General features: G+C 46.5%; 1 protein-coding gene across 1 annotated transcript in view; it reads left to right on the top strand.

The window, feature by feature from the left end:
* TNFAIP8L1 (TNF alpha induced protein 8 like 1) overlaps positions 1-9,666 on the top strand; it is a 32,453-nt gene extending 22,787 nt beyond the window's left edge. Inside the window, exon 3 of the mRNA XM_053303259.1 lies at positions 8,934-9,666. Coding sequence (XP_053159234.1) covers positions 8,939-9,499 — 561 coding nt within the window. The 5' untranslated portion in view covers positions 8,934-8,938 and the 3' untranslated portion in view covers positions 9,500-9,666. The remainder of the gene's footprint in view (positions 1-8,933) is intronic.
* Positions 9,667-27,183: the final 17,517 nt, after the last annotated feature.

The raw sequence follows: 27,183 nt of genomic DNA on the forward strand, positions 1-27,183 counted from the left end.
AACCGCAACTTGCACTTGGGGGGCAGGGGAAAGTTAAATCAACTTTGAAAACCACCATTGTGCGAAGGCGGCAAGAGCTCCAAGGGGGCCCGCCTGCCTCCTAAATCATGACAGGTCATCGGGCCATCTTAGCATGTGTATGTGGCAGGATGGTGGCGGAGATGGCGGCGAAAGCTCCTCCCACGGGTCCACCTGCCTCCCAAATGACAGGTCAGGCCGTTTCCGGCCCATTTTGGGCCTCTGTGCATGCATTGAAAAATAGATTTAAACACCCACTCCAAGCCCTTTACTTGTAAAGGGGAACCCTTGCTGGGGCAGCAAATTTCTGGTCACCTAAGGGCAGCAAAAAGCTTAATTTGCCCCTGTCTTTTCTCCTCTATTGTCTGCTAGGAAAACTGCAGCCAATGCTCTAGGTTAACTGTTGCCATGTTCTTCTCACTGGTCTTCCTGTTTTCTCTCTTCAGCCTCTTTCTTCTACAGCATTCTTCCTGCTTTTTGTTTTAATTTCACTCCCATCCGCCCCCTTTCTTCCTCTCTTCCACTGACTTGCTTTCCCCACAGTGTGTTAAACTCCTCCAAGAATGCCAAAGTCAGACGGGACCTTGGAGTTCTTCTAGCCCTCTGCTAACTGAGCAAAAAGGCACCTTTTTAAAGTGGCAATTCTCTTTATTTAGCAGGGGGAGAGCAACTTGCCCTATCCATCCCCAGCACAGCATCCCTCCAGTGGCTGTTGCTGGTGTCTATCTTAAGTTTCTTTTTTAGACTGTGCACCCTTTGGGGACAGGGAGCCATTTAATTTATATCTATGTACACCACTTTGGGAACTTCTGTTGAAAAGCAGTATATAAATATTCATCGTATTCATTGTCCAGCTCCCTGCCCAGTACAGGAATTAGCCACAGAATCCATTACAGATAGCCATCCAGCATCTGCTTAAAACCCCCCAGCAAAGGAGAGCCCACCATTACATGAGGCAGGCTGTTCCACTGGCCAACAGCTCTTACCCTTACTAAATTCTTCTAAAGGTCTAGCCTGAATCTGCTTCATTGTCATTTCAATCTATGGTTTTCAGGAGCAACAGAGAACCCGTCCACTCCTTCTCTGTGGCACAATGGTTTCCTCTAACATAATTGCTGTTGTTTATAAGTGATTCTGTGGACAGTCCAGACAATGTTCTGCATACCCTGTAACATGCCCTTATACAAAACTATGGTGCGGCCACACCTGGAGTAATGCGTACAATTCTGGTCACCACATCTTAAAAAGGACATTGTAGAATTCGAAAAGGTGCAGAAGAGGGCAACCCAGATGATCAGGGTCCTAGAGCACCTTTCTTATGAGGCTGGCTACAACACCTGGGGCTTTTTAGTTTAGAAAAAAGACGACTGTGGGGAGACATGATAGAGGTCTATAAAATCAAGTATGGAGTGGAGAAAGTGGATAGAGAGAAATTCTTTTCCCTCTCCCATAACACTAGAACCAGGGGTCATCCCATGAAATTGATTTCCAGAAAATTTAGGAACAACAAACGGAAGTACTTTTTCAGACAACAAATAATCCACTTGTGGAATTCTCTGCCATGAGATGTGGTGACAGCCAACAACCTGGATGGCTTTAAGAGGGACTTGGATAACTTCATGGAGGAGAGTAGGGATGTGCACAAAACTGATTTGCCCGGTTCGGTTCGAATTCGAACCAGGTTCAAACCAGGAGGGGGTGGTTCGGTTTTGGTTTTGCTCGAACTTCCCCCTGGTTCGGTTTGAATTTGAACCAGTTCAAACCGTTTTGAACCAGTTTGAACCAGTTAGGACATCCAAAAATTGGTACAATGGTAGCTGGCACCCAGGGGTACCTGCCACCCAAACCCCAAAGCAATCGGACACTCGTACGATTTTCTATGAATTTTTGAAAATTATTTTTATTTTTTCTCATAGGGTATAATGGGACTCGAACCAGGCCATTATACCTCATTGTTGAGCACCCATGGGTGCCAACAACCACCCAAACTCTTAAGCAATTGGACACTCCTACGATTTTTTATGATTATTTGAAATATTTTTAATTATTTTTCTCATAGAGTATAATGGGACCAGAACCAGCCCATATACCCTATTGTGGAGTACCTAGGGGCACAAAGGTGGGGTGGGTGGTAGACAGACAGGGGTGCCTACCACCCACAAAATCCCAAGGCAATTGGACACTCCTCTAATTATTGGTGAATTTTTAAAGTATTTTTGAATTCCTCATACGGAATAATTAGGATTGCAGCAAACGTATAGCTTACATTGGGGGGAAAGGGGTGTCCTAGAGCGGAGTGTGATGGGTGGTAGTTCCTAGGGTGGGTTTTGTTGTTTCTGGGTTTTGTTGTTTCTGGGTTTTGTTGTTTCTGAAGTGTTCTGAGTGTAGATTCTTTGGTAGCATATACGATTTTCAATGACAAACTATGAATCCCCTCTCATTGCTAACCTTAAAGACACATAAACGTGAAGCTATACATTTGCTGACACCTCTATGCTTCTTTATGGAGAAAAACCTTAAAGTCGCGTAAACTTCAAAAATCACTTAAAAATCAGCCTTTTGCCCAATTCCTTTCAAATAATTCTGATAGCTTCCTTGCCCACCTTGGGAACTACCACCCACCACACTCCACTCTAGGACACCCCTTTCTCCCCGATGTGAAGCTATACATTTGCTGCAATCCTCTTTATTCTCTATGAGGAATTCAAAAATAATTCTAAAATTCCCAATAATCAGAAGAGTGTCTGGTTGCCTTGGAATGTTGGGGATAGTAGGCACCCCTGGTTGTCTACCACCCACCCCACCTTTGTGCCCCTAGGTGCTCCACAATAGGGTATATGGGCTGGTTCTGGTCCCATTATACCCTATGAGAAAAAAATAAAAATATTTTTCAAAAAATCATACGAGTGTCTGATTGCTTTGGGGTTTGGGTGGCAGGTACCCCTGGGTGCCAGCTACCATCGTACCAATTTTTGGATGTCCTAACCAGTTTGAACCAGTTCAAACCGGTTTGAATAGAACCACCCCCTGGTTCGGTTCGAATTCAAACCTGCAGCTCGAACCTAATGGCTGGTTCTGTTCAAATTCGAACCTTCAAACCACCCTGGTTCAAATTCGAACTAGTTTGAATTAGAACCGGTTCGCACATCCCTAGAGGAGAGGTCTATCAACGGCTACTAGTTTGGAGGGCTGTGGGCCACCTCCAGCCTCAAAGGCAGGATGCCTCTGAATACCAGTTGCAGGGGAGTAAGTAGGAGAGATGGCATGCCCTCAACTCCTGCCTGTAGTTTCCCAGTAGCATATGGTGAGAAATATGCTACTGTTTCACCTGTTTCCACTGTGTGAAACAGGATGCTAGACTAGATGGGTCATGGGCCTGATCCAGCAGGGCTGTTCTTATGTTCTTAATCTAGGGTACAGTCTGTGAGACACCAGTGTCTTTTCATACAACATCTATTCTAAGATGATTATGAGAGAGGAAAACCTTGGTCGAGGAAGGAAGGTGCAGACAGACCATTCCGTTTCTCTTCCCCACACTAAACCCAGTTTGGCATGCAGTGGGAATGCCCCTGCAGGAAGTGGTGGGTAGGAAGTCAGTAATCTGGGCAAAATTAGACATTTGCAGAATGTATTCTCATGAGCTCCCAACTGGAAGAGCCTCCCCCTCAAAAAACAACAACAAACTGTAGAGGGAGGGAATTAATCCTGATGGGACTGTGGCAGGTGGGAAAGCGATATTAGTCCTTCCACTTTATCCCCCTTCTATCCCTCCCCAAACCACCCCCTACACTGCTGCTATTTATTCTTTTATTCACTTATTTATTTGATTTCTATACCGCCCTTCTAAAAATGGCTCAGGGAGGTTTACCTTAAAATAAAACGAAAATCAATTATCTGTTAAAATTAAAAACTGTGAAAACAACATTTGCCCCTACAGGGACTGTATGCAGCAAATAATTAGTTTGGGGACAAATAGTAGAATCTGGGGGATCTTTGGCAGGGAAATGCAACGTGCCCCAGGAGACGGACAGCAGAGAGATCAGGGTGAGGGGAGATCGTTGCATAAGAACATAGGGTGTTGCCTTCTAGGCATAGGAAGCCAGACCCTTCATCCTTCTAGCTCGGGGCTGCCTACACTGACTGGTAGTAACTCTCCCAGGTTTCAAGCAGGAGTCTTTCCCAGCCCTACCTGGAGATGCTGTCAAGAATTAAGGGTTGGACTTTCTACTGCTCCTGTCCCCACCATGCTGTGCGCCCACGCAACTCGCACGCGAGCATTGCCAGAGCGGTGAGGAGGACTAGAGAAACCCAGCTCCATCCTCCAAGATCCCACAATGCATCATGCGAGGAGCATGGTGCACTGGGGGGGTGGAGTGTCTCCACTGCTGGGATGCTCCTTCCACCTGGCTCTATGGAAACTAGGCTACTGGCAGCCTGATCTTTCTCATGGCAGGGCACACCCTTCTACCTTACTTTTCGCCCTGGTACAAAACCTGGGCTACCTGGCGGTGGAGGGCAGTTCTCACGACCAGCTCTACCTTTTCTATATTTGCCCTGGGACTCTGGAACGCGCTTCCTGATTAAATTAGAGTTTCCCCTTCTCTGAATGTTTTAAGAAGGACCTAAAAATTAGGGTTTCCCCTTGTCTGAATATTTTTAAGAAGGACCTAAAACATACCTGTTTATTTAGGCTTTTTGTTTATAGTTCTAAAAACTCAGTTTTTGAGTTTTTGTTTTAATTATGTTAAATAAACATAATTTATGTTTCTATTTGTTTTAATTTATGTTTCTAAATTGTTTTAATTATGTTAATTATGGTGAAGTTTTAATGGTTTTATATTGTGAACTGCCCAGGGACTTTTTTTGTATGGGGCGGTATATAAATGTATTAAATAAATAAATAAATAAATAAATAATACCCAGACTAGCACTGCTCTACCCAGGGCTGGTCATGAGAATGACCTTTTTGTGTGCTGGAGATCAGAAAAGGAACACAGGAAGCTGCCATATACTGAGTCATACCCTTGCTCCATCTAGCTCAGTATTGTCTACACAAACTGGCAGCGGCTTCTCCAAGGTTGCAGGCAGGAATCTCTCTTAGCCCTATCTTGGAGAAGATGCCAGGGAGGGAACTTGGAACCTTCTGCATGCAAGCAGGCAGCTGCTCTTCCCAAAGCGGCACCATCCCCAAGGGGAATATCGGACAATGCTCTCACATGAAATCTCCCATTCAAATGCAACTGGGGTGGACCCTGCTTAGCAAAGGGGACAAGTCATGCTTACTATCACAAGACCAGCTCTCTTCCTATTGAGGAATATGAGGATGAGAAGATCAGGGGTGATTGGATGGGGGACATCAGTGGGCAGCACACTCTGTGTGTTACGGGGCTGGAAAGTGGCAGTTCACAAAAGCACCCGGAGATCAGAGAGTCATATATTTGAAGATCTGAAGGGGTGTCACATTATTTATCTAAAATATTTATACCCCACCCCTCCAGTACACTGCTACTTGGGGTGGCTCACAACATTAATACAATCAATGCAATGTAAAATAAAAGACTACTAAAATTAAAAAGGTTAAAAAAAAACACAACCCAGGCTAAACCCACATTTAAAATTACAGTGTCTTTTTTTAAAGTTTCAAATAAAAAGTTATGTATTTCTTTATCATATTTCTATACTGCCTGATATAGACATCTCTAGGCAAAAAGACAAAGTTAAACACATAAGAAATATAAAAACAATGTAAAACAGTTAAAATTCATTGAAATTCATATAACAGATAAAAACAATCTCAGTAAGTAAAAACATTTTACATTTAAAAATGGAAAAGCCTGGGAAAACACAAATATTTTGAGGGTCTTCCTAAAAGCAAGCTGAGAAGGAGGTGCTCTTTTTCCAACAGGGAGTGTATTCCAGAGCCCTGAGGCAGCCACAGAGAAGGCCTGGTCCTGTGTTGCCACCAAACGAGCCAGAGGCAGCCATTTATATTTAAAATTTTAAAAGCTAAAAACTGAGAACGATAAAGTCCCTTCCACATAGAAGGGACTGACTTGTTTTCTGATGCTCCAGAGGGCAGGTCCAGAACCAATGGATTGAAATAAGGAAGCAGATTTAGGCTAGACATTAGAAGGCGTTTTCTAACTACAAGAGCTGCTGGACTGTGGAACAGCCTGCCTCATGCGGTGGCGGGCGGTTTTCAAATAGAAGCGGAACCGGCATTTGTCGGAGATGCTGTAGCAAATTCCTGCAGTGAGTAGAGGGTTGGACTAGAAGACCTCAGGGTACATACCAACTCTAAAATGCTGTGATTCTATCTCTGGAAGCAGTGGCATTCGGTCCAGGCCTGGGCCCTCCTTTCCCAACTCTCTTCAACAGTCGTCTGCTAGCTAGGCTTATTTGTCATATAACTGTCAGGCTGAGAACTAGATGGCCCACATTAAGCGGATCATTTTTCAATTTTGCTTTCTATTAGCAAGTAGGACAGACTCCAGCCGAAGGGCTCCTGCTATTAAAATCAATGTCTGCACACAAAAGGCAACAGATACAAAGCTCTGTGTTTTCCAGTGGGCCGTAAATAATGCTGGGTGGAACCGTCTCAGGGTGCCTGGGATTTCGTTGCTAGATTGTGCCATTAAACCAGACTTCATTTATGGGACCCTGAAGCTTTCCCCCAATTTTCTATTCCTGGACTCTGTTCAGAGCAAGTTCGGCGCTTGCAACGGAGAACTCCCTGCCAGCTGCAGATACAGTAAAGCATGTTGGCCGGCATCAGAGACATGATAGGGGGCCTATAAAATAATGCATGGTGTGGAGAAAGCTGATAGAGAGAAATATCTCTCCCTCTCGCATAACACTAGAAACAGGGGTCATCCCATGAAATTGATTGCCAGGAAATCTAGGACCTACAAACAGAAGTACTTTTTCACACCACGCATAATTAACCTATGGAATTCTCTGCCACAAGATGTAGTGACAGACACCAGCTTAGATGGCTTTAAGAGGGGTTTAGATGGAGGACAGGTCTATCAATGGTTATTAGTCTGAGGGCTATAGGTCACCTCCAGTCTCAGAGGTGAGACGCCTCTAAATCCCAGTTGCAGAGGAGTAACAGCAGGAGAGAGGGCATGCACATATCTCTTGCCTGTGGGCTTCCCAGAGGTGTCTGGTGGGCCACTGTGTAAAACAAGATGCTGGACTAGATGGGCCTTCTCGGGCCTGATCCAGCAGAGCTGTTCTGATGTTCATGTTTGCCTTCATCTTCTGGCTCGCTTTCCATAACCTTCACCACCAAGTATTTCTCCTCTTGGGCAACTGATTTGAAATAACACTTTCACTTAGTGATGCTGTTTTGCTGTTTTTGGTTTTTTGTCTCTTCACCTGGTGTCTGCAAAACTTTGGAGAACATAGGAAGTTGTCGTATACTGAGTCAGACCATTGGTCTATCTAGCTCAGCATTGTCTTCACAGACTGGCAGCAGCTTCTCCAAGGTTACAGGCGGGAATCTCTCTCAGCCCTATCTTGGAGAAGCCAGGGAGGGAACTTGGAACTTTCTGCTCTTCCCAGAGTGGCTCCATTCCCTGAGGAGAATATCTTCCAGTGCTCACACATCAGGTCTCCCATACAAATGCAACCAGGGTGGACCCTGCTTAGCTAATGGGACAAGTCATGCTTTCTGCCACAAGACCAGCTCTCCTCTACTTTTGCACCCACATTTGCAGGGGTGGGACCACAAACAGCCATCAGCAGCACCTAGAAGGCCAGCAGAATCTTAGTAGGGCAGCAAGAGCTCTATATATTGGGGATGGAGTTCTAGCTGAGTGATAAAGCAGATGCTTCGTATGTGGAAGTCCCAGATTCAAACCCCAGCAGCATCTCCAGGCAGGAAGAATATGCTTGCCTGAAATCCTGAAGGACTGCTGCTGGTCAGGGCAGACAATACTGAGCGAGATGGACCAAGGGTCTGACTCAGTATACAGCAACGTCTTATGTTTATATCTATTCATCCCAAGCAGGACTGCACAACGTCAGCCCTCCTGTAGATGTTGAACTCCCATGATCCTTGATTGTTTGCCACTGTGGCTGGGGATGATGGGAGTTGTAGTCCAAAAAAGCTGGAGGAACAAAATTGGGCAGCTCTTATCTAAAGCAAGGTCATGGCTCAGTGGCAGAGTACTTGCTTGGCATGGAGAATGTCTCAGATTCAGCCCCTGGCAGCATCTCCAAGAAGGACTGGGAAAGACCCCTGCCTGCAACACCAGAAAGCTCCTGCTGGTTAGTGCAGACTGAGTTAGATGGACCAAGTGCTGGACTCAGACAAAAGGCAGCTTCCTATGTTTGAATTCCTGGCAGAATCTCCAGGTAGGGCTGGGAAAGACTCCTGCCTGAAACTTATGTAGAGGAGAGCTGGTCGCATGACTTGTCCCCATAGCTAAGCAGGGTCTGCCCTGGTTGCATATCAATGGGAGACTTGATGTATGAGCACTGCAAGATATTCCCCTCAGGGGATGAAGCTGCTCTGGGAAGAGCAGAAGTTTTTAAGTTCCCTCCCTGGCAGCATCTCCAAGATAGGGCTGAGAGAGATTCCTGCCTGCAACCTTGGAGAAGCCGCTGCCAGTCTGTGAAGACAATACTGAGCTAGATGGACCAATGGTCTGACTCAGTATATGGCAGTTTCCTATGTTCCTAAACTTTGGAGAACTGCTGCCAGTTAGTGTAGTAGGTAAGAGTGAGTTAGATGGACCAATGGTCTGACTCGGCATAAGGCAGCTTCCTATGTTCCCAACTGACTGACTTCATTCATTGCCTGAAACTCAAATGGTTCATTGACTAGGGTCTCTTTAATGGGGTGATAACTCAGAATCCAATATGGAAACTCAAGTTATAATAATGCTGTGCTTCCTCCACACTTCCAGAGACGATGGACACCTTCAGCACCAAAAATCTGGCTCTCCAAGCTCAGAAGAAGCTCCTGAGCAAGATGGCGTCCAAGAACATGGCGAGCATCTTCATTGACGACACCAGCAGCGAGATTCTGGACGAGCTCTACCGGGTCACCAAAGAGTACACCCGCAACCGCAAGGAAGCCCAGAAGATCATCAAGAACTTGATCAAGATCGTCATGAAGTTGGGGGTCCTGTACCGCAACGGACAATTCAGCGCCGAGGAGCTGCTGCTGATGGAGCAGTTCCGAAAGAAGGTCCACACTTTGGCCATGACGGCTGTCAGCTTCTACCAGATAGACTTCACCTTTGACCGCCGGGTCATGTCGGGCATGCTGAACGAGTGCCGGGATCTCCTCCACCAAGCAATCAACACCCACCTAACGGCCAAGTCCCATTCCCGCATCAACCACGTCTTCAACCACTTTGCGGACTACGAGTTCCTCTCTGCACTGTACGGATCGTCCGAGCCGTACCGCACGCACTTACAGCGGATCTGCGACGGCCTCAACCGAATGCTGGATGACGGGAACTTATGAAAACCAGGCGCCCCAGCCTTGGGAAGCTTCTACTTGGCACTCACGAAGCGGGTGTCAAGAAAGGACTATTGACTTTGGAGTTGCCCGCTATGTGTCGCTATCTCTATCCGGTGCTCGGCATCTTGTGGTCGAATCGTTCTGTTTTGAAAAACGGTTTCTTCAGTTTGTTTCGGTGTTGCAGAGCTGTCTGTATTCCTCGTTCTGGTGGTGGCAGCTTGGATTTCTTTCGCTCCCTTTTGCTCCCTTCCCTTTAAGTGAATTGGTCCTGGAAAGAGCTTCCATTTCTCCCAGATACAACATAATAGCCCTGTCCAAGATAGGCAGCGAGAACAAATTTAGAGCACCTCTTGACTGGAATCCAGGCTTATATTTTAATATCAGAGGAGCCTTGCTGGATATCCCTTGTCTCGCCTCCACTCTCCTGCCACTGGTATTCCGAGGCCCATTGACTCCGTAATCTTCTCCAGGAATATAGAATCATAGAATTTTAATGCTAGAAGGGACTTCGGAGATTTTCTAGTGAGTCCAACCCCCTGCTCTGTGCGGGAAACATATAAGAATGTGACCTTAGACCAAAGATCTCTCTATCCAGTGCTGTGTTTCCAACCGCTGGATGCCTCTGGATAGTTCCAAAGCAAGGCGTTAAGGTCCTCCGTTGTCTGTCCCCAGTATCTGGTATTATTCAGAGGTAGAGTTCTCCTGTACACAGAGGTTCAATTTAGCTAGCCCAGCTAAAAAGTGTCAATAGATTTGTCTGCAAGAACAAAAGCAGAGCTCGGTCAGATTAGACGAGGGGTGCACATCTTCAGCCCTCCAGCTTTTGTTGGACAGCAAATCTCATCATCCCTGACTACTGGTCACTGTGGATGGGGATGATGAGGGTTGTAGTCCATCTACAGCTGGAGGGCCAAAGTTCTGCAGTGATGAAAAGGGCCCATCTACTCCAGCATTCTCACAGCAGATAACCAGATACCTCTGAAAAACTCAGGGCATGCAGGTGGTAGACCTCTCCTGGTTCTTTACTCCTGGCTCACTGGCATTTGGGAGCATGGCTGGCCACAGGGGGTGGTTGCCTCCTCCCCAAATTAATGGCTGACCTTATGTGGAGCATTGAGATTTCTTTTTACGTATGCCATGACTGTATTTGTATGTGTATACTTTGCCAGCTCTGGAAACTTTCCTGTGAACACCCATTTGGGGGGCGGGGGTAGACTTTCTTTGCATATGGAGGTTCCACTAAGCTCTCATGGCTACTTGGCCTGAATGGACTTCTCATCTCTTCCCCCTCTGTGAATCTGATCCATCTTCTTCAAGCTTCCCAAGGAGACCATCAGCATATCATTTGGTAAAGCAGACCCAGCCTCAGTTCTTGGTCTCATAGGAACTGCCCAGCTGGGTCAGACCCAAGGCCTTTCGATCTCAGCACTTGGCTTCCAACAGGGAGTAGCCAGATACCCCAGGAAGCTCACAAGGAGCCATAAAGATGTCTATCTTCTGTTGCTGGCTCAGGTTCTCATGATCCACAGTATCTTACCCTGCATGTGTGGATATTCAATCTCTAGAGAGGAGCAGATGAAGGAGCTGGATATGTTTAGTTGGAATTGCAAGGAAGCAGATTCAGGCTGGACGTTAGGAGGAATTGACTGATTGTTCGGTCTGATGGACAGTGGAACAGCCTGCCTCATGCAATGGAGGATTCTTCTTCATTGGATGTTTTCCCACAGAGCTTTGACGGCCACCTGTCAGGGATGCTGTGTAGCAGATTCCTGCACTGATCAGAGGGTTGGACTCTAACATTCGATGATTCCAAGATGCTAGAGCTCAGATCCCTTGATAAATATTGAGCCCTTTCTCACAATTACATGAGAGGGCTACCATGTGGGCAGAGGAGAAGACTGCTAAAATTTACCTCACCTGCAGATAATTCCTCCATCCTTGCTGGGCGTGCTGATTGTGCACCCAGACAGTAGCCAGCTTCCCCAGGCAGAGCAGAGGTTTGGGGGACGGGATTCGTGATGTGCAAACCGGTTCGACATCGAACCACTTTGGTTCGATGGCTCAATGTCGAGCCATCCGCCCCTCCCCGGTTCGGTTCGGCATTAAGCCGAATCACTGCCACCCCCCGACCTGTTCAGGGGGGTTCGAAGTTAAACAAATGGTTTTTTAACTTTGTAAACCCCCAAACCGAACCGGGGGGTTCGAGGGAGTGCAAAAGCAAACTGGCCGGGTCCAGTTCAAGTCCGGTTTGGACTGGTTTTGTGTATACCCCTAGACGGGATGTGTTGTCCTGTCTCCCGGAAATCCTGCACAAATGCAGAGTGCATTGTGGAGACCCATCCTCCCCCGCAGCACCGACACGTGGTGCAGAGACACAAGCACTTAGCCTGAGTTAAGGGTGCCCGTGCACCCTTAATCCTGGCTAAGCCATGGGCTCCCTAAGTGGGTTTGCCACCGCACCGTCTCTGGGGGCTGCCAACCTCCCGTCAGTTCACATGCTGAGCCAAGAGCAGGCTGGGCTGGGTGTGCAAACAGCCTCATCGATTGGTTGAAAGCATATCCATTGACGTTCCCTATCTGTGCTCTGCCATATAAAAAAAATCACTTGTGCACTGGCCATTTCAGGATATTGTGGCGATGGGTTCCACAGGCTATGTGAATTCCAATGCTAGAGTTGGAAAGGTCTTTGGAGGTCTTTCTGCTCAGTCTCTGTTTGAAAGCTCCAGCAAAGGAGGGTCCACCACTCCTGAGGCAGGTTGTTTCTCTGCCAATACAGCTCGGAAATTCCTGATATCTTCTCTGAATCTGCTCCCTTGTCATTTCAGAGAATCACAGGATTTTAGAGTGGAGAGGGACCTTGGAGGTCTTCTAGTCCAACCCCCTGCTCAGTAAAGGAATCAGCTGCAGCATCTCTGACAGAGGGACATCCAGCCTCTGTCTGAAAACCTCCAGTGAAGGAGAGCCCACTGCTGCATGAGGCAGGCTGTTCCACTGTCAAAACGAAAGGAAGATTTACATCCTTTTGTCTACAAGGAACTTGCCGTGACAATCAATTTCCCTGCATTCTCGGGGGTCAACTTCCCCAGTCCAAGCAGAATCAAGTCCACACAGTGAAACCATGTAATGATTCTCTATTCACAAAACAGCAGAAACCACTTCACAGGGTTAACAGAATCAAGGAAGAACCTTTTTCCTGGCCTGCAGGTAGTGTGGGAGTTTTGCGGTGAGAATCTGGGATTGCAGTTATTCCCCACAATGGGGGAATTCCCAGTAAGTGCGAGTCATAGGTTTGTGTTGATTAAGTCCCCACCCTTCGTACACACCGTCCGTTGCCACTACCGATTGGATGGTTTCGTGCCGTCCTCAGATCGGCCCCACAGGAACACCGAGAACATAGGAACAAGAACATAGGAAGCTGCCATATTCTGAGTCAGACCATTGGTCTATCTAGCTCAGTATTTTCTTCACAGTGGCAGTAGCTTCTAGAAAGTCAGACTTGAATAACTTTAATATTAAGATAGTCAGACTTGAATATCTTCTAGAGGCAGGCTTCCCAACCTGTGGTGGTCCTCCAGATGTGGCTGGACTACAACTCCTATCATCCCCAGCCATAATTTCTTGTGGCTGGGGATGATGGGAGTAGTAGTTCCACAAATTCTGGAGGACCACAGGTTGGGAAGCCCATATCTAGGGGATGTAAAAGTCACAACAAGGTTCCCATAGGTGGCTTTTCACCCCACCCCATACAAATATACACTGCACACATTTGGGGGCGGGGGGAGCATACCAGGCAAACATCAAGCCCTAAATCAGGACTGCTTACCTTCGGCCCTCCTGCAGGTGTTGGCCTACAATTCCCATAATCCCTGGCTATTGACCACTGTAGCTGGCGATGATGGGAATTGAAGTCCGAAAACAGATGCAGGAGTGGCTAAATTGAGTAGGCCTGGCCTAGACTGTATCCTTCTGTCCAGCATCATATTTTTGCAACTGCAGGGAGGTTTTTTACAGGGGAGAGGGGGAGCATTCAACCATGCAACAACCCCACCACCCACCCACCACAGACACACACTCCTGGTCACAGATTCGGTAAAGTCTGAGGTGGTACAGTCCAGAGAAAGCTCTACCACCAGGCACAAAACAGGAACTGGTGTTCTGAGTGAGAAAAATGTCTCAGGGCAGAGGCTCTCAACCTTGTGTCCCCAGATGATGGTAGACTACAACTCCCATCATCCCCACATCACAATGGCCATGGTGGTGAGGGATGAAGGAAGCTGTAGTCCAAAGTCTGGGAACCCCTGTATTAGGTGATGGGGCTTGGTGGGAGACCATCTGCTTTGCAGCACCTCCAGGCAGAGCAGGGAAAGACCCTTGACTGAAACCCTGTGTGGGCTGCTGCCGGTCAGTGTTGTCATTCCTAAGCTCGGGTGGAGCAAGGACCTGACTCAGTAGGCAGCAGCTTCCTATGTTCTCATTCACTTTCTCCACAACATCCATAACCTTTGCAAGCTCTGTGACCTTCCTTGAGGTCTTTCTTTTTTTCTTTTTAAGCTGACAACCCAACTGCTGAACCTTTTTCTTCAGATACAAAGGAAGAAAAATCTCAGGGCTTGGCGTACATCAAATTATTTTAGCTTTAGACAACTTATTTGGCAGAAACTCACCCCTCCACCCTGTTCTCCAACTGTCTTCATTTCATTTTATAAGACCAAAGGAATCCCCAATCCCCTTCTGTTTATGTTTTAATTATTATTGTGGGCTATAACCTGAATATCATCACAAGACCTGCCTGCCAGTCACGTGACAGAACAGTGCCCACACCTCCGTCCCTCTTTAAAGCTGATGTTTTCAATGGCTATATTATTCCAGAAACCAGGTGAATAATGAGTTGTTGTTTCAAAACGTTCTACCTTTGGAGAACCCTTGCTCTTGTCCTTTGTGCCATGAAATGCCACCTATGAGTCTGCCAAAGGATTGCTAAGAATCAAAGGATCTTAGAGCTGGAAAGGACCTCGGAGGTCTTCTAGTCCAACTCCTGGCTCAGTGCAGGAATCTGATACAGCATCCCTAACAGATGCCCATCCAGCCTCTGCTGGAAAACATCCTGTGAAGGAGACCCCACCACTGCATGAGGCAGGCTGTTCCACTGTCTAACGACTCTTGAAGTCAGGAAAGGCCTCCTGATGTCTAGTCTGAGCCCGTTTCCTTACAGTTTCATAGAACAGAGGTTCCCAACCTGTGGTGTCCTATGAAACAGTTATATGAGCTGTTGCTGAACTACAACCTCCATCATGCTGAGTCACTGTACATTGTAGCAGGAGATGATGGGAGCTGTAGTTCAGCAACAGCTGGAGTTGCGCAGGTCGGGAACCCCTGTCATTGACCCACTGGCTGGCAGTCAGACTAAATTACTCCCGAGAAGTCCCATCGAAATTAAATAGTCTTTTAAACAAGGGCTAAACAGCTTTGGCCCTCCAGCTTGGTTAGACTACAACTCCCATCAGCCCCAGACACAATAAACTGCGGTCCTCCAGATGTTGCTCCAGACCTCCTGTGGTCCTCCCGTTGTTGCTGGACTACAACTCTCATCATCACCAGCCACAATAAACTGTAGCTGGGGGTTGTAGTCCAGCAACATCTGGAGGACCAGTAGTTGGGGGTGATGGGGATTGTAGTCCAACAACATCCAGAGGACCAGCACCTGGGGGTGATGGGCATTGTAGTTCAGCAACAGCTGGAGAGCCACAGGTTAGGAAGCCCTGTTACTCTGTTGTTGCTGGACTACAACTCCCATCATCCCCAGCCACAATAAACTGTAGATGGGGATGATGGGAGTTGTAGTCCAGCAACATCTGGAGGACCAGTAGTTGGGGGTGATGGGGATTGTAGTCCAACAACATCCGGAGGACCAGCACTTGGGGGTGATGGGAGTTGTAGTTCAGCAACAGCTGGAGAGCCACAGGTCAGGAAGCCCTGTTATTCCAGACCTCCTGTGGTCCTCCCGTTGTTTCTGGACTACAACTGTCCTCGGAGTTGTAGTTCAGCAACATCTGGAGGACCACAAGTTGGGAACTGCTGCTGCTTAACAGCAATGTAGTCTGGAGCAGGGATTTTCAATGTTAGGTTCCCAGATGTTATTGGACTTCAACTCCCATAATCCCCAGCCCCAGTGGCCTTTGATTGGGGATTATGGGAGTTGAAGTCCAATAACACCTGGGGACCCAACATGGAGAATCCCTGGTCTGGAGGACAGCCCCAGAATTATCGAGCTGGAAGGGAACTTAGAGGTCTTCTAGTCCAGCCCCGGGGCTCACTACAGAAAACTGCTGCACCAGCCCTGACAGAGGGAAACCTCCGTTTGAAAACAGAGGGAATGTCGACATGCTTCAGTCTGCAATGCCGTTGAGAAAAAAATGCCCTTCTGTTTGAAAGTGGGGCACCAGGGGCAGAAGGCGGGCTTTACTCCACCCTGGCCGTAGTGTCCCCAGATGCTTCCCTTCCCCATAGAAGTGAGCCATTTGCTGCAGTGAGGATGCCTGAAGACAGGAGCAAATGTAGGCAACTGTACCCGTGGGTGGGCCAGACTCCATCAACAAGAGCCCTTTGGGATCAAAGTGCCTACCCGTGCTCTCTACAGATATATTCCCCCCACCCTCCTTCTCAAGGCCCCGTGCCAATGGGCATTTGGCCAGTTCCCAACAATCCTCAAACTTAGAGGAGAGCTGGTCTGGTGGCAGCAAGCACGACTTGTCCCCTTTGCTAAGCAGGGTCCACCCTGGTTTGCATTTGGATGGGAGACTAGATGTGTGAGCACTGTCAGAGATTCCCCTTAGGGGATGGGGCCGCTCTGGGAAGAGCACCTGCATGCTTCCATGTGGAAGGTCCCAGGTTCAGTCCCTGGCAGCATCTCCAGGTAAGGCTGGGAGAGGCACCTGCCTGAAACCTTGGCGAGCTGCTGCCAGTCAGTGTAGACAATGCTGAACGAGTTGGACCTATGGTCTGACTCAGTATATAGCAGCTTCTTATCTTCCTTTGTTCCTAGCCTCTGACACTTACTATTTGCAAAGAACAATTTTCCACGATTGAGATGAAAATTGATTTGTTAAATTGATTTTTTAAAAAAACAAAACAAAAACAAGTTTTTTTTAATTGTGTGTGTCTTGTGTTTGGTGTGTTGTGATTTGATGTGTTTTTATTGGATGTTTTAATATTGTGTTGTGAGCCGCCCAGAGAACAATTCGTAATGGGGTGGCTAACAAATAATGTTTATTATTATTTTTTATTATTATGAGGGGTAGGGTGTTGATATTGATACTCCTCCAGGGAGGGAGTTGATATTTCCGGCACTGGAGAGCAGAGCTGGTCTTGTGGTAGCAAGCGTGACTTGTCCCCTTAGCTAAGCAGAGTCTGCCCTGGTTGCATATGAATGGGAGACTGGAAGTGTGAGCACTGCAAGAAATTCCCCTCAGGGAATGAAGCCTCTCTGGGAAGAGTATGTAGGTTCCAAGCTCCCTCCCTGGCAGCATCTCCAAGATCAAGCTGAGAGAGATTCCTGCCTGTAACCTTGGAGAAGCTGCTGCCAGTCTGTGTAGACAATACTGAGCTAGACAGACTAAAGGTCTGACTCAGTATATGGCAGCTTCCTATGATCCTATGATATTTTTTGACTGGGTGTTCTTTGAGCATGATATCTTTTATTTTCTCTGCCCAAGATGACTAAAGCTCTGGTCAGTTCTGGCTGGTCAAAGCAAGGCAGGATGTAGCCCACAACTGCCTCACCTATTTGCGGAATTTAGGCTTTCGGTGCACATTTCGGGATCAAGCCACTTACTAGCTATTGAGGCAGCAAACTGGGTTCCAAAGAATTAAGGACAATTCCTCCTCCCCCAAACTTAGGAGGTGCAGGTAGAGGGGCTTCAGTGTACTGGACCCAGCTGTCCCAACCTTGGATTCCCAAATGCCATTGGACTACAGCTCCCATCATCCCCTGCCATGCTGTGGCAGGGGTGATGGGAGTTGTAGTTCAACAACATGGGGGACCTCTGTGCTAGACAACACCTTCCCTCTCCCCCTGAACGATGGAAATGGAATTTTGCGGAAAAGAGAGGCAGAATATGATAGGGATTAAAGGTAAAGTTGTGCTGTCAAGTTGGTGTCAACTCCTGGCAACCACAGAGCCCTGCGGTTGTCTTTGGTAGAATACAGGAGGGGTTGACCATTGCCTCCTCTCGCGCAGTATGGGATGATGCCGTACAACATCTTCCTATATTGCTGCTGCCCAATATAGGTGTTTCCCATAGTCTGGGAGAAACATACCAGCGGACATCCGAACCAGCAACTTTTTGCTCCCTGGGCAAGTTACTTCCCCGCATCTCTGAAGCTGAATGTTGTCTGTGGTGTGTGAATGCATTTGCCTGTTCTTTACTGGAATACAAATAATAATGATAATAATCATGTTTGCAAATATCCAATAAAGAGACAACTTTGCAGATATTACTTTGGAAAAGGTCACAATGTATTTTGAACATCTTTGTTTATTTATTTATTTATTACATCTACATTCCGCTCTTCCTCCAAGGAAGTTTTTACAAACTGCAAAACTTTGAATGGGGATGGTAGCATTTCTCCTTGATGGGGGGAGGTTGCTTGGAGGTACACAGTGGGGATGGGGATGCACTCTGTACTTGCTCAGGGACACTTTAATCCAGGGCAGTCCAAGGAACAAGGTAGGCAAGCCCACCCCCCACCTTTCAAAATGCACCCATGCTTTGGACTCCTTGGAGGAAGAGCAAGATATCAGTGTGGTACTGAAATTAAAGAAAGGGGTCTGGAAGGCCTTCACCTCACTTCATGAAAGGCTGATGAAGCCTCCATGGACAGAGGCAGTGTACCTTGGGCTAGCACTTTTGGCAAACTGGAGGGGCTTGTTGCCTTTGGATTTGGCTGGTGTGCTTCTCAGAGGCATCCAGCTCATTGATTAATAATATTTAATTGGTTTTAAAAATGAGTTCTGTCTTGATAGTTTAACTGCTTTTGTTTTGTGTTGAATTTTAAATTGTTTGGATTTTTGATGTAAGCTACCCTGAGCCATTCTGCTAATTGAGCAAAGGGGCAATTTTTAAAAGTGGTGATTCTCTTTATTGAGCAGGGGGAGAGCAACTGGCCCTGCCCATCCCTAGCACAGCATCCCCCCAGTGGCTATTGCTGGGGTCTATCATGTTTCTAAGAGCAGAGCTGGTCTTGTAGTAGCAAGCATGACTTGTCCCCTTAGCTAAGCAGGGTCTGCCCTGGTTGCATATGAATGGGAGACTACATGTGTGAGCACTGTAAGAAATTCGCCTCAGGGATGGAGCCACTCTGGGAAGAGCAGAAGGTTCCAAGTTCCCTCCCTGGCGTCTCCAAGATCAGGCTGAGAGAGATTCCTACCTGCAACCTTGGAGAAGCCGCTGCCAGTCTGTGAAGACAATGCTGAGCTAGATAGACCAGTGGTCTGACTCAGTATATGGCAGCTTCCTATGTGCCTATGTTCTTTTTTTAGATTGTGAGCCCTTTGGGGACAGGGAGCCATTTTATTTATCTACGACCTTTATGTGCCTGGCATTTCTCAGGCTTATGGTGTGAGTGGTTTTTTTTTTTTTTTTTTTTGTTATTGCATCCATAAGTTTTGTGGTGATTGATTGATTGATTGCCATCAAATCAGTGTCGACTCTTAGTGACCACACAGATAGATTCTCTCCAGGGTGATCTGTCTTCAACTAGGCCTTTAAGGTCTCTCACTGGTGCATTCATTGCTGTCATAATCCACCTTGCTGCTGCTGCTGGTCGTCCTCTTCTTCTCTTTCCTTCAACTTTCTCCAGGATTATGGACTTCTCAAGGGAGCTGGGTTTTCGCAAAATGTGTCCTAAGTATGACAGTTTGAGCCTGGTCATTATTTAATTATTTAATTATTTAATTAATTTAACATAGTTTTATACCGCCCCAAACTTACATCTCTGGGCAGTTTACAACAAGATAAAAACAAAAGTAAAACATTAATTAAAAACAAAATCAATAAATTTAAAAACAAAAAATTTAAAACACAATTTAAAATTTTAAAACAATATTCTAAAAACATTAAAACTATCAAAATAATATCAGTTAAACGCCTGGGTGAACAGATGCATCTCTAAAGACTTTTTAAAAGTTGTCATTTGTGCCTCAAGTGAAAATTCTGGATTGATTTGTTCAATGATCCATTTGTTTCTTTTGCTATACCCGTTGTATATCCACCTGTCTGTGCAAGGTGGTTGTTGGGGTTCCCGGGTACCCTATGTTAGTTGTAGGGTCTTAGGAAGTCACTTTGCAAAGTTTAGTGAAAGTTTCTCTTTGTTATTGCATCCCTATCCATTTTGTGGATATGCGTTGTGGAAATCCGTTAAATATCCGCCTGTCTGTTGTCGAGGTTCCCAGGTATGCTACATTACTTGTAGAGTCCTAGGCAGTCACTATGCCAAGTTTGGTGCCGATAACTCAAAGGGCACAAGAATGCCTAGGGAACAGACAGACAGTCAATTTGAGAGAGAGAGAGAGAGAGAGAGAGAGAGATATTTATATCTAAGTAAACAACTTTGGGAACTTTTGTTGAAAAGTAGTAGATAAATATTCATCATATAAGAAAGAAAGATAGAAAGATAGATAGATAGATAGATAGATAGATAGATAGATAGATAGATAGATATTATTTATTTATTTAACATATTTTAATGCTGCCCAAAACTTATGTCTCTGGGTGATTTACAAAGATAAAACCTTTAATCTTTAAACAATTAAAGATTAAAGATAGATAGATAGATAGATAGATAGATAGATAGATAGATAGATAGCCAGCAAGCCAGCCTTGGCTTCCCAGCTGTTGCTAAACTATAACTCCCATCATTCCCAGCCACAGTTTGGATGATGGGAGTTGTAGTTCAGCAACAGCCGGACAGCCAAGGCTGCCTCGTCCTGATTGGTTGTTCCCTGTTGGAAACAGGACTAGCTCAAGCTTTCATGGACCCGCATGAAGTAGGTCCATCTCCAGATTTATTTGTTTGTTTGTTTGTTTAACATACTTTTGTACCGCCCAAAACTTACGTCTCTGGGCGGTTCACAACAGAACATAATAAATGGCAACAAAAAATTAGCTAACACAATAGAGGATGATGACCAAAATTAAAACAGTTAAAATAAATGACAGCAGAAAATTAAAACAGAACAATTTAAAAAGTTTAAAACAATCTTTTAAAACAACATTAAAAGGATTAAAACGATATTTAATTCAAAGCCTGGGTGAATAGATGCATCTTTAAGGATTTTTTTTTTAAAAAATGCCAGATACGAGGAGGCTCTTCTTTCAATCGGGAGCGCATTCTTTGCTGCAGAGTGAAGGATGCTGTTGCAGAAAGCTGCCTCTGTGGGCTGACCAGCTGCCAGCCACAGCTAAAAGGGAGACCCGGGGATGGAGGAGCAGCAGGTGGGAACCCAGCTGGAGGCCTGGCAGAAGCCAGAGCAGGATGGCGGTGGGTGATGGATGCTGCCGCCAGGGAAGGAGCCGGCCTGCTGATGGGGGGAGGCTCGGTTCGGCAGCACTCCTTCTCAGCAGCAGCTGGGATGCTCATTCACTACGTCCCGGGGAAGAAGAACCAGGCTGGAGAAGAAGAGAAGATGGCTGGGGTCAAGCACAGAAAAGAAGCCACTGCGGGATCATGATGGGATGAGAGCTGGCCTCATGGTTGCCAGCATGGACTGTCCCCTTTGCTAAGCAGGGTCTGCCCTGGTTTGCATTTGGATGGGAGACTACATGTGTGAGCACTGAAAGACCATGGTGGGAGTTTCTCTTTGTTATTGCATCCATAAGCCACCTTGGGATTTTCTTAATGAAAGGCGGGGTATAAATTTCATAATAAAAACAATAAAATAAAATCTTCCCCCTTAGGCGATGGGGCCACTCTGGGGGAAGCACTTGCCTGCTTGCATGCAGAAGGTTCCAAGTTCCCTCCCTGGCAGCATCTCCAAGATAGGGTGGAAAGAAATTCCTGCCTGCAGCCTTGGAGAAGCCGCTGCCAGTCTGGGTAGACAAGAATGAGCCAGGTGGGTCTGACTCAGTATATGGCAGCTCCCTATATTCCTATGTTCACAGCAAAAATTGCACCTAGTCCAGCATCCTGTTTGCAGCCCGATCCTGATGCACCTGGGAAGCCCCCATTCCAGCCACAGCAGGGCATCATGAAAAAGCCCCCCCCCCCAGTTATCCTCCAGCAATTGGTACTCAGGAGGTAGACTGCTTCTGAACCTGGAGGTTCCTTTGCCAACAGGTGCAGAAGGAAGGAGGAATGCTTGACCCAGTGCATGGCTAACAGAACTGCCTGCCCCAAGATGTGATGGCCACCAGGGGCTTATCTAGGGTAGGGCAGGCAGGGCACATGCCCTTGGTGCCACTTGAAGGGGGTGCCATTTTAAAAAATTTAAAAAATTTTTAAAATGGCCACCGAAAACAAAATGGCCACCACGCATGCTCAAATGGCCTCTGTGAGGCCCTAGGCCATGCCAGGCCTTGCAGACACCATTTGAGCATGCACAGTGGCCATTTTGTTTTCAGCGGCCATTTAAAAAAAATGCACATGCTCAAATGGTCCTTGCAAGGCCCTAGAGACCAGCGTGGGGAGGGGGGACCTTTTCAAACCCCCCGCACGGCCTTTAGGAAGCCCACCCAAAGGGGCTACAGGTTAAAAAAAATTAAATTTAATATAATGTAAGTCACTGTACACATATTCAGTTTGGCACTATGTACAGAGAATCAGGGCTTGTGAATACTGAGCTGAAGCTTATGAGCTAGGGTTGTATTCATTTGCTCTTACTTTGCTTCTTGGGATAAGTGAGTTAAATGTGATGTCTTAATAATATGGCTATTGATGGTGAATTTGTCTTTGTCTGTGAGTTTGTCAAATCCTTAGTATTAAGGCCCACTGGGAATTTCTTGCTCGCTTTCTCTCATTTTAACTGTCTTTCTGAAATACTAGAATATATTCCAAGCAGTGACACAGTTTACTCTGCATATCCTTTAATTATTTTCAGAGTATCTGGGAAAAGCCAAATTCTCCATTTATTTTTAAAACTTATGTAATAGTAATGCTACAATGCATAGTAGAGAATTAGACAGGCACTTCTGTTTAGTTTTCAAAGTACACCTCCACATAGTATTTGGGTATCATGAGCCCAAGGATTTGACACTGATTCAAAGACAAACTCATCATTAACAGCCATATTATTAAGACACCACATTTAACTCACTTATCTCAAGAAGCAAAGTAAGAGCAAATGAATACAATCCTAGCTCATAAGGTTCAGCTCAGTATTCACAAGCCCTGATTCTCTGTACATAGTGCCAAATTGAATATGTGTACAGTGACTTATATTATATTAATTTTTATTTTTTTTAACCTGTAGCACCTTTGAGGGACTTCTTAAAGGCCGTGGGGGGGGGTTGCAAAGGTTCCCCCTCCCCTCACTGGCTTCTAGGGCCTCAAAGGGAGCATTTGAGCATGTGCGGTGGCCATTAAAAAAAAATTTTTTTTTAAGGCCGCTGAAAACAAAATGGCACTGCACATGCTCAAATGGCCTCTGCGAGGCCTGGCATGGCCTAGGGCCTCACAGAGGCCATTTGAGCATGCACGGTGGACATTTTGTTTTCAGCAGCCATTTAATTTTTTTTAAAAAAATTAAAATGGCGCCCCCCTTCAAGTGGCACCCAGGGCACGTGCCCTGCCTGCCCTACACTAGATATGCCCCTGGTGATGGGAGCTGTAGTCCCACATCTGAGGACCCACATTTGAAATCCCCTGGGCAAGCCTTTCAGGCAAGCTGCTCCAACCCTCTGATCATTTTGGCGTTCCTTTTGCAGTTCTCGGATCTTTTCCTAGCCAGAACACGGCCACCTCATCAATTTATATATACAGCCATGACAGCCCTGGTGGTTTTGTTTTCAGTTCCTTGCCTTAATAACCCCTACCGTGGAATCTGCTTTTTTCCAAGGTCTCCACATCACGACCCCAAGTGGCAATTTAAGAGAATGCACACAGGCCAATCCGCATTTCGAATATCCGCTCCTTACACACAGTCTCCAGTACAGAGATCGTCTGTCGCAAGGATTATCAAGGTTGGGTCCCCAGAAGTTATTGGACTTCAACTCCCATAATCCCCAGCCCCAGTGGCCTTTGTCTGGGGGATTATGGGAGATGAAGTTCAATAACATCTGGGGACTCAAGGCTGACAATCCTTGTTCTGGAGGATCTCAGATTTTATTATCATTTTTAAGTTACTCTAGGAGGCTAGCTAGAAGGGAAAGCTACTAACTTCCAGCTAAAGAGCTCTAAAACATGCTCACTAGGTAGGCAAACTCATGTTCTCAGCCCCTATTTTGCTTACAGAATCATAGGCGCTCTTGGCTCTTCTCAGGATCAGTGAGAAGAGCTCCAGGGCGGTCTACAAAGAGAGGGGGGTTACACTCACCCTCTCTGCAGACGAGCAGCTGTTCACCCTTGGGCAGGCGGATCGACTGTCCAGACAAGCACCGGGCCGGTAACTCCGGGGGTTGGGGTGCAGGGAAGTCCCCCCAGCATGCCAGCCACCGCTGACACATGAGCACAAAAAATGGGTTTAGGGTTAACCCCTGCTAACTGGGCAAAAAGGCACCTTTTCAGTCTGGTGATTCTCTTTATTTAGCAGGGGGAGAGTAACCGGCCCTATCCACTCCCAGCACAGTCCCCTTCCAGTGACTCTTCCTGGTGTCTATCATCACATTTCTTTTTTCGATTGTGAGCCCTTTGGGGACAGGGAGCCATCCTTTTTAATATTTATTTATTTATTTATTTATTTATTACATTTTACCCAGTACCCAGAATGTTGGGGGGCAATATGCTTAATCATTGTAAACCGCTTAGAGAGCTTCCAGCTATAGAGTGGTATATAAATGAAGTGCTATTGCTATTGCTATTTATATCCCGCTCTTCCTCCAAGGAGCCCAGAGTGGTGTACTACATACTTCAGTTTCTCCTCACAACAACCCTGTGAAGTAGGTTAGGCTGAGAGAGAGTGACTGGCCCAGAGTCACCCAGCAAGTCTCATGGCTGAATGGGGATTTGAACTCGGGTCTCCCCGGTCCTAGTTCAGCACTCTAACCACTACACCATGCTGGCTCTCATCCTTATTTATTTATTTATTTCTCTCTGTAAACGGCATTGGAGCTTTTTGCTGAAAAGCAGTATATAAAAAAATATTTTGTTGTCTAAGAGAGCGCTCGCTCACTCCCTTAACTTCCTTTAGGAGGGAGGCTACTTTGGCGGGTTTGCTGCCGTGATGGGGCCCGATCCCAGCAGTTGTTGTTGTTGTTATTATTATTATTATTATTATTATTATTATTATTATTATTATTACATTTATATCCCGCTCTTCCTCCAAAGAGCCCAGAGCGGTGTACTACATACTTAGGTTTCTCCTCACAACAACCCTGTGAAGTAGTTCACACACACAGTCATGCAAAACCAGACTGGGCTCCCGTAGCCCGGTTTTGCCCGCCTCTGTGAATAGCCTCCTAGAATGTTCAGAGTTAGAAGGGACCCGGGAGGTCCTCTAGTCCAACCCCCTGCTCCGTGCAGGGAATTGCTACAGTATCTCCGACAGGTAATTGTTCAGCCTCTGTCTGAAAAAACCCTCTGTCTGAAAAAAGGAGAGAGCCCATCACCACTACTTCATGGGGATGATCCTAGGAACTTAGGAGGCTGCCTCATACTGAGTCAGACCCTTTGTCCATCGATCTCAGAATTGTCTACACAGACTGGCAGCACCTTTCCAAGGATTCAGGCAGGAGTCCCTCCCAGCCCTACTGGCAGATGCTGCCAGAGGGACTGAACACGGGGCCTTGGGCCTGCCAAGCAGGTCATCTACCACTAAGCTACAGCTGTATAACCACATAAAGCTGCCGTCTACTGAGTCAGACCACTGGTCCATCTAGCTCAGTATTGTCTGCATTGACTGGCAGCAGCTCCCCAGAGTTTGAGGCCAGGGCATTTCCCAGCCCTACCTGGAGATGCTGCCAGGGCTTGGATCTGGGCCCTTCTGCATGTAGGGCAGGTGTTCTGCCCTCCAACTGCGGAGTCGCCTAACTATATGACGCTGCTTTATGTGGAGTGGGGGTGAGTGTAAATGCCCACAAGCAACCTACCTGCAGTTTCATCTCTCCTTGCTTCTTTCTCTGCTTATAGAAAGAACATTCTTTCCTTCATTAGAGAAGGAACCACACATTCCTGCCTGGGACCTTCACCCCTCCAAAGACCCCCTTCTGCTCCCTTGAGTGATTCCTCCTTCTCCCTTGCAGCCCCATATGCCTGCACTATCTCCGATCTGCCTCCATCTTGCTTCTCTTTCACTTCTAACCCACTCCTCAAAGCCCACCTTTTCTGTGGAGCTTTTACAAGTTGCTGGGCTACGTAAGAATGTGTTCCAAGTATTTTGATTTTCACCTTCTTTCCTGCAGAATGTCAGAGTTGGAAGGGGCCTTGGAGGTCTTCTAGACCAACCTCCTGCTCAGTGCAGGAATCTGCGCCAGCATCCCTGACCAATGGCCGTCCAGCTTGTCGAAAAAGCCCCCGTGAAGAAGAGCCCACCATTGCATGAGGCAGGCTGTTCCACTGTCCAACAGCTCTTACAGTCAGGAAATTCCTCCTAATGTCAAGCCTAGATTGGCTTCCTTGTAATTTCCATCCATTGCTTCTAGTCCTGCCCCAGAAACAGCAAGAAACAAGTTCCCTGTTCCCCCTGCCTCTGCCCTCACTTCCTTCCAATGCACTGTTGTCTTCTGGGTGGGCTTTCAACAGTGCTCAGTGGGGCAAGGAGCCATCTCCCTATACTTTGTAAAGCACCATTTACACTATATTATAAATGCATTATTACGCTATTAAATGGGGCTTTATTAAAAGGGCTTTGCCCCATTAATGATGATCAAGAACTATCCAAGCTCCTGGGGGGAAATGTCTCTTATACATAAATTGGTGTCTTGTGGGCTCTCTGCTCAGTTCCGAACATCTTTGAGCTGTGATAAAGCCAAATTGATCGCCAAGCAACATATCTACAACACGGCACTACCGAGGTATCCGAATCGTATTCCACCATACCAAATTTCTTGTTGTGTTTCACACAAAAGATTTATATCAGCGGCTTATCTTCAGAATCCTACAATTCTGAAGTATCATAGAACTTTTACACTGGCACCAGTGTTCCATCTAACAGGGATTCCCAGATGTTATTGACTTCAACTCCCAGAATCCCCAGCTGCAATGGCTTTTGCTTGGGGATTATGGGAATTGTAGTCCACATCTGGGAATCCCTGTTAGAGGGACCACTGATTGGCACAGTGCTAAAGTGTTTCCTTCAGCTTTATTAGCAGGAGATGTTCCTTATAGTGAGAGAACTTGTCCTTGTGTGGTTCTAGTGATGTTTCATCAGTCTTCCTTGCACTTAGGAACATAGGAAGCTGCCATATACTGAGTCAGACCATTGGTCCATCTCACTTAGTATTGTCTACACAGACTGGCAGCGGCTTCTCCAAGACTGCTGGCAGGAATCTCTCTCAGCCTTATCTTGGAGATGCTGCCAGGGAAGGAACTTGGAGCCT

The sequence above is a fragment of the Hemicordylus capensis genome, chromosome 2 (assembly GCF_027244095.1).
Source record: "Hemicordylus capensis ecotype Gifberg chromosome 2, rHemCap1.1.pri, whole genome shotgun sequence".
NCBI classification, from domain to species: Eukaryota; Metazoa; Chordata; class Lepidosauria; order Squamata; family Cordylidae; genus Hemicordylus; species Hemicordylus capensis.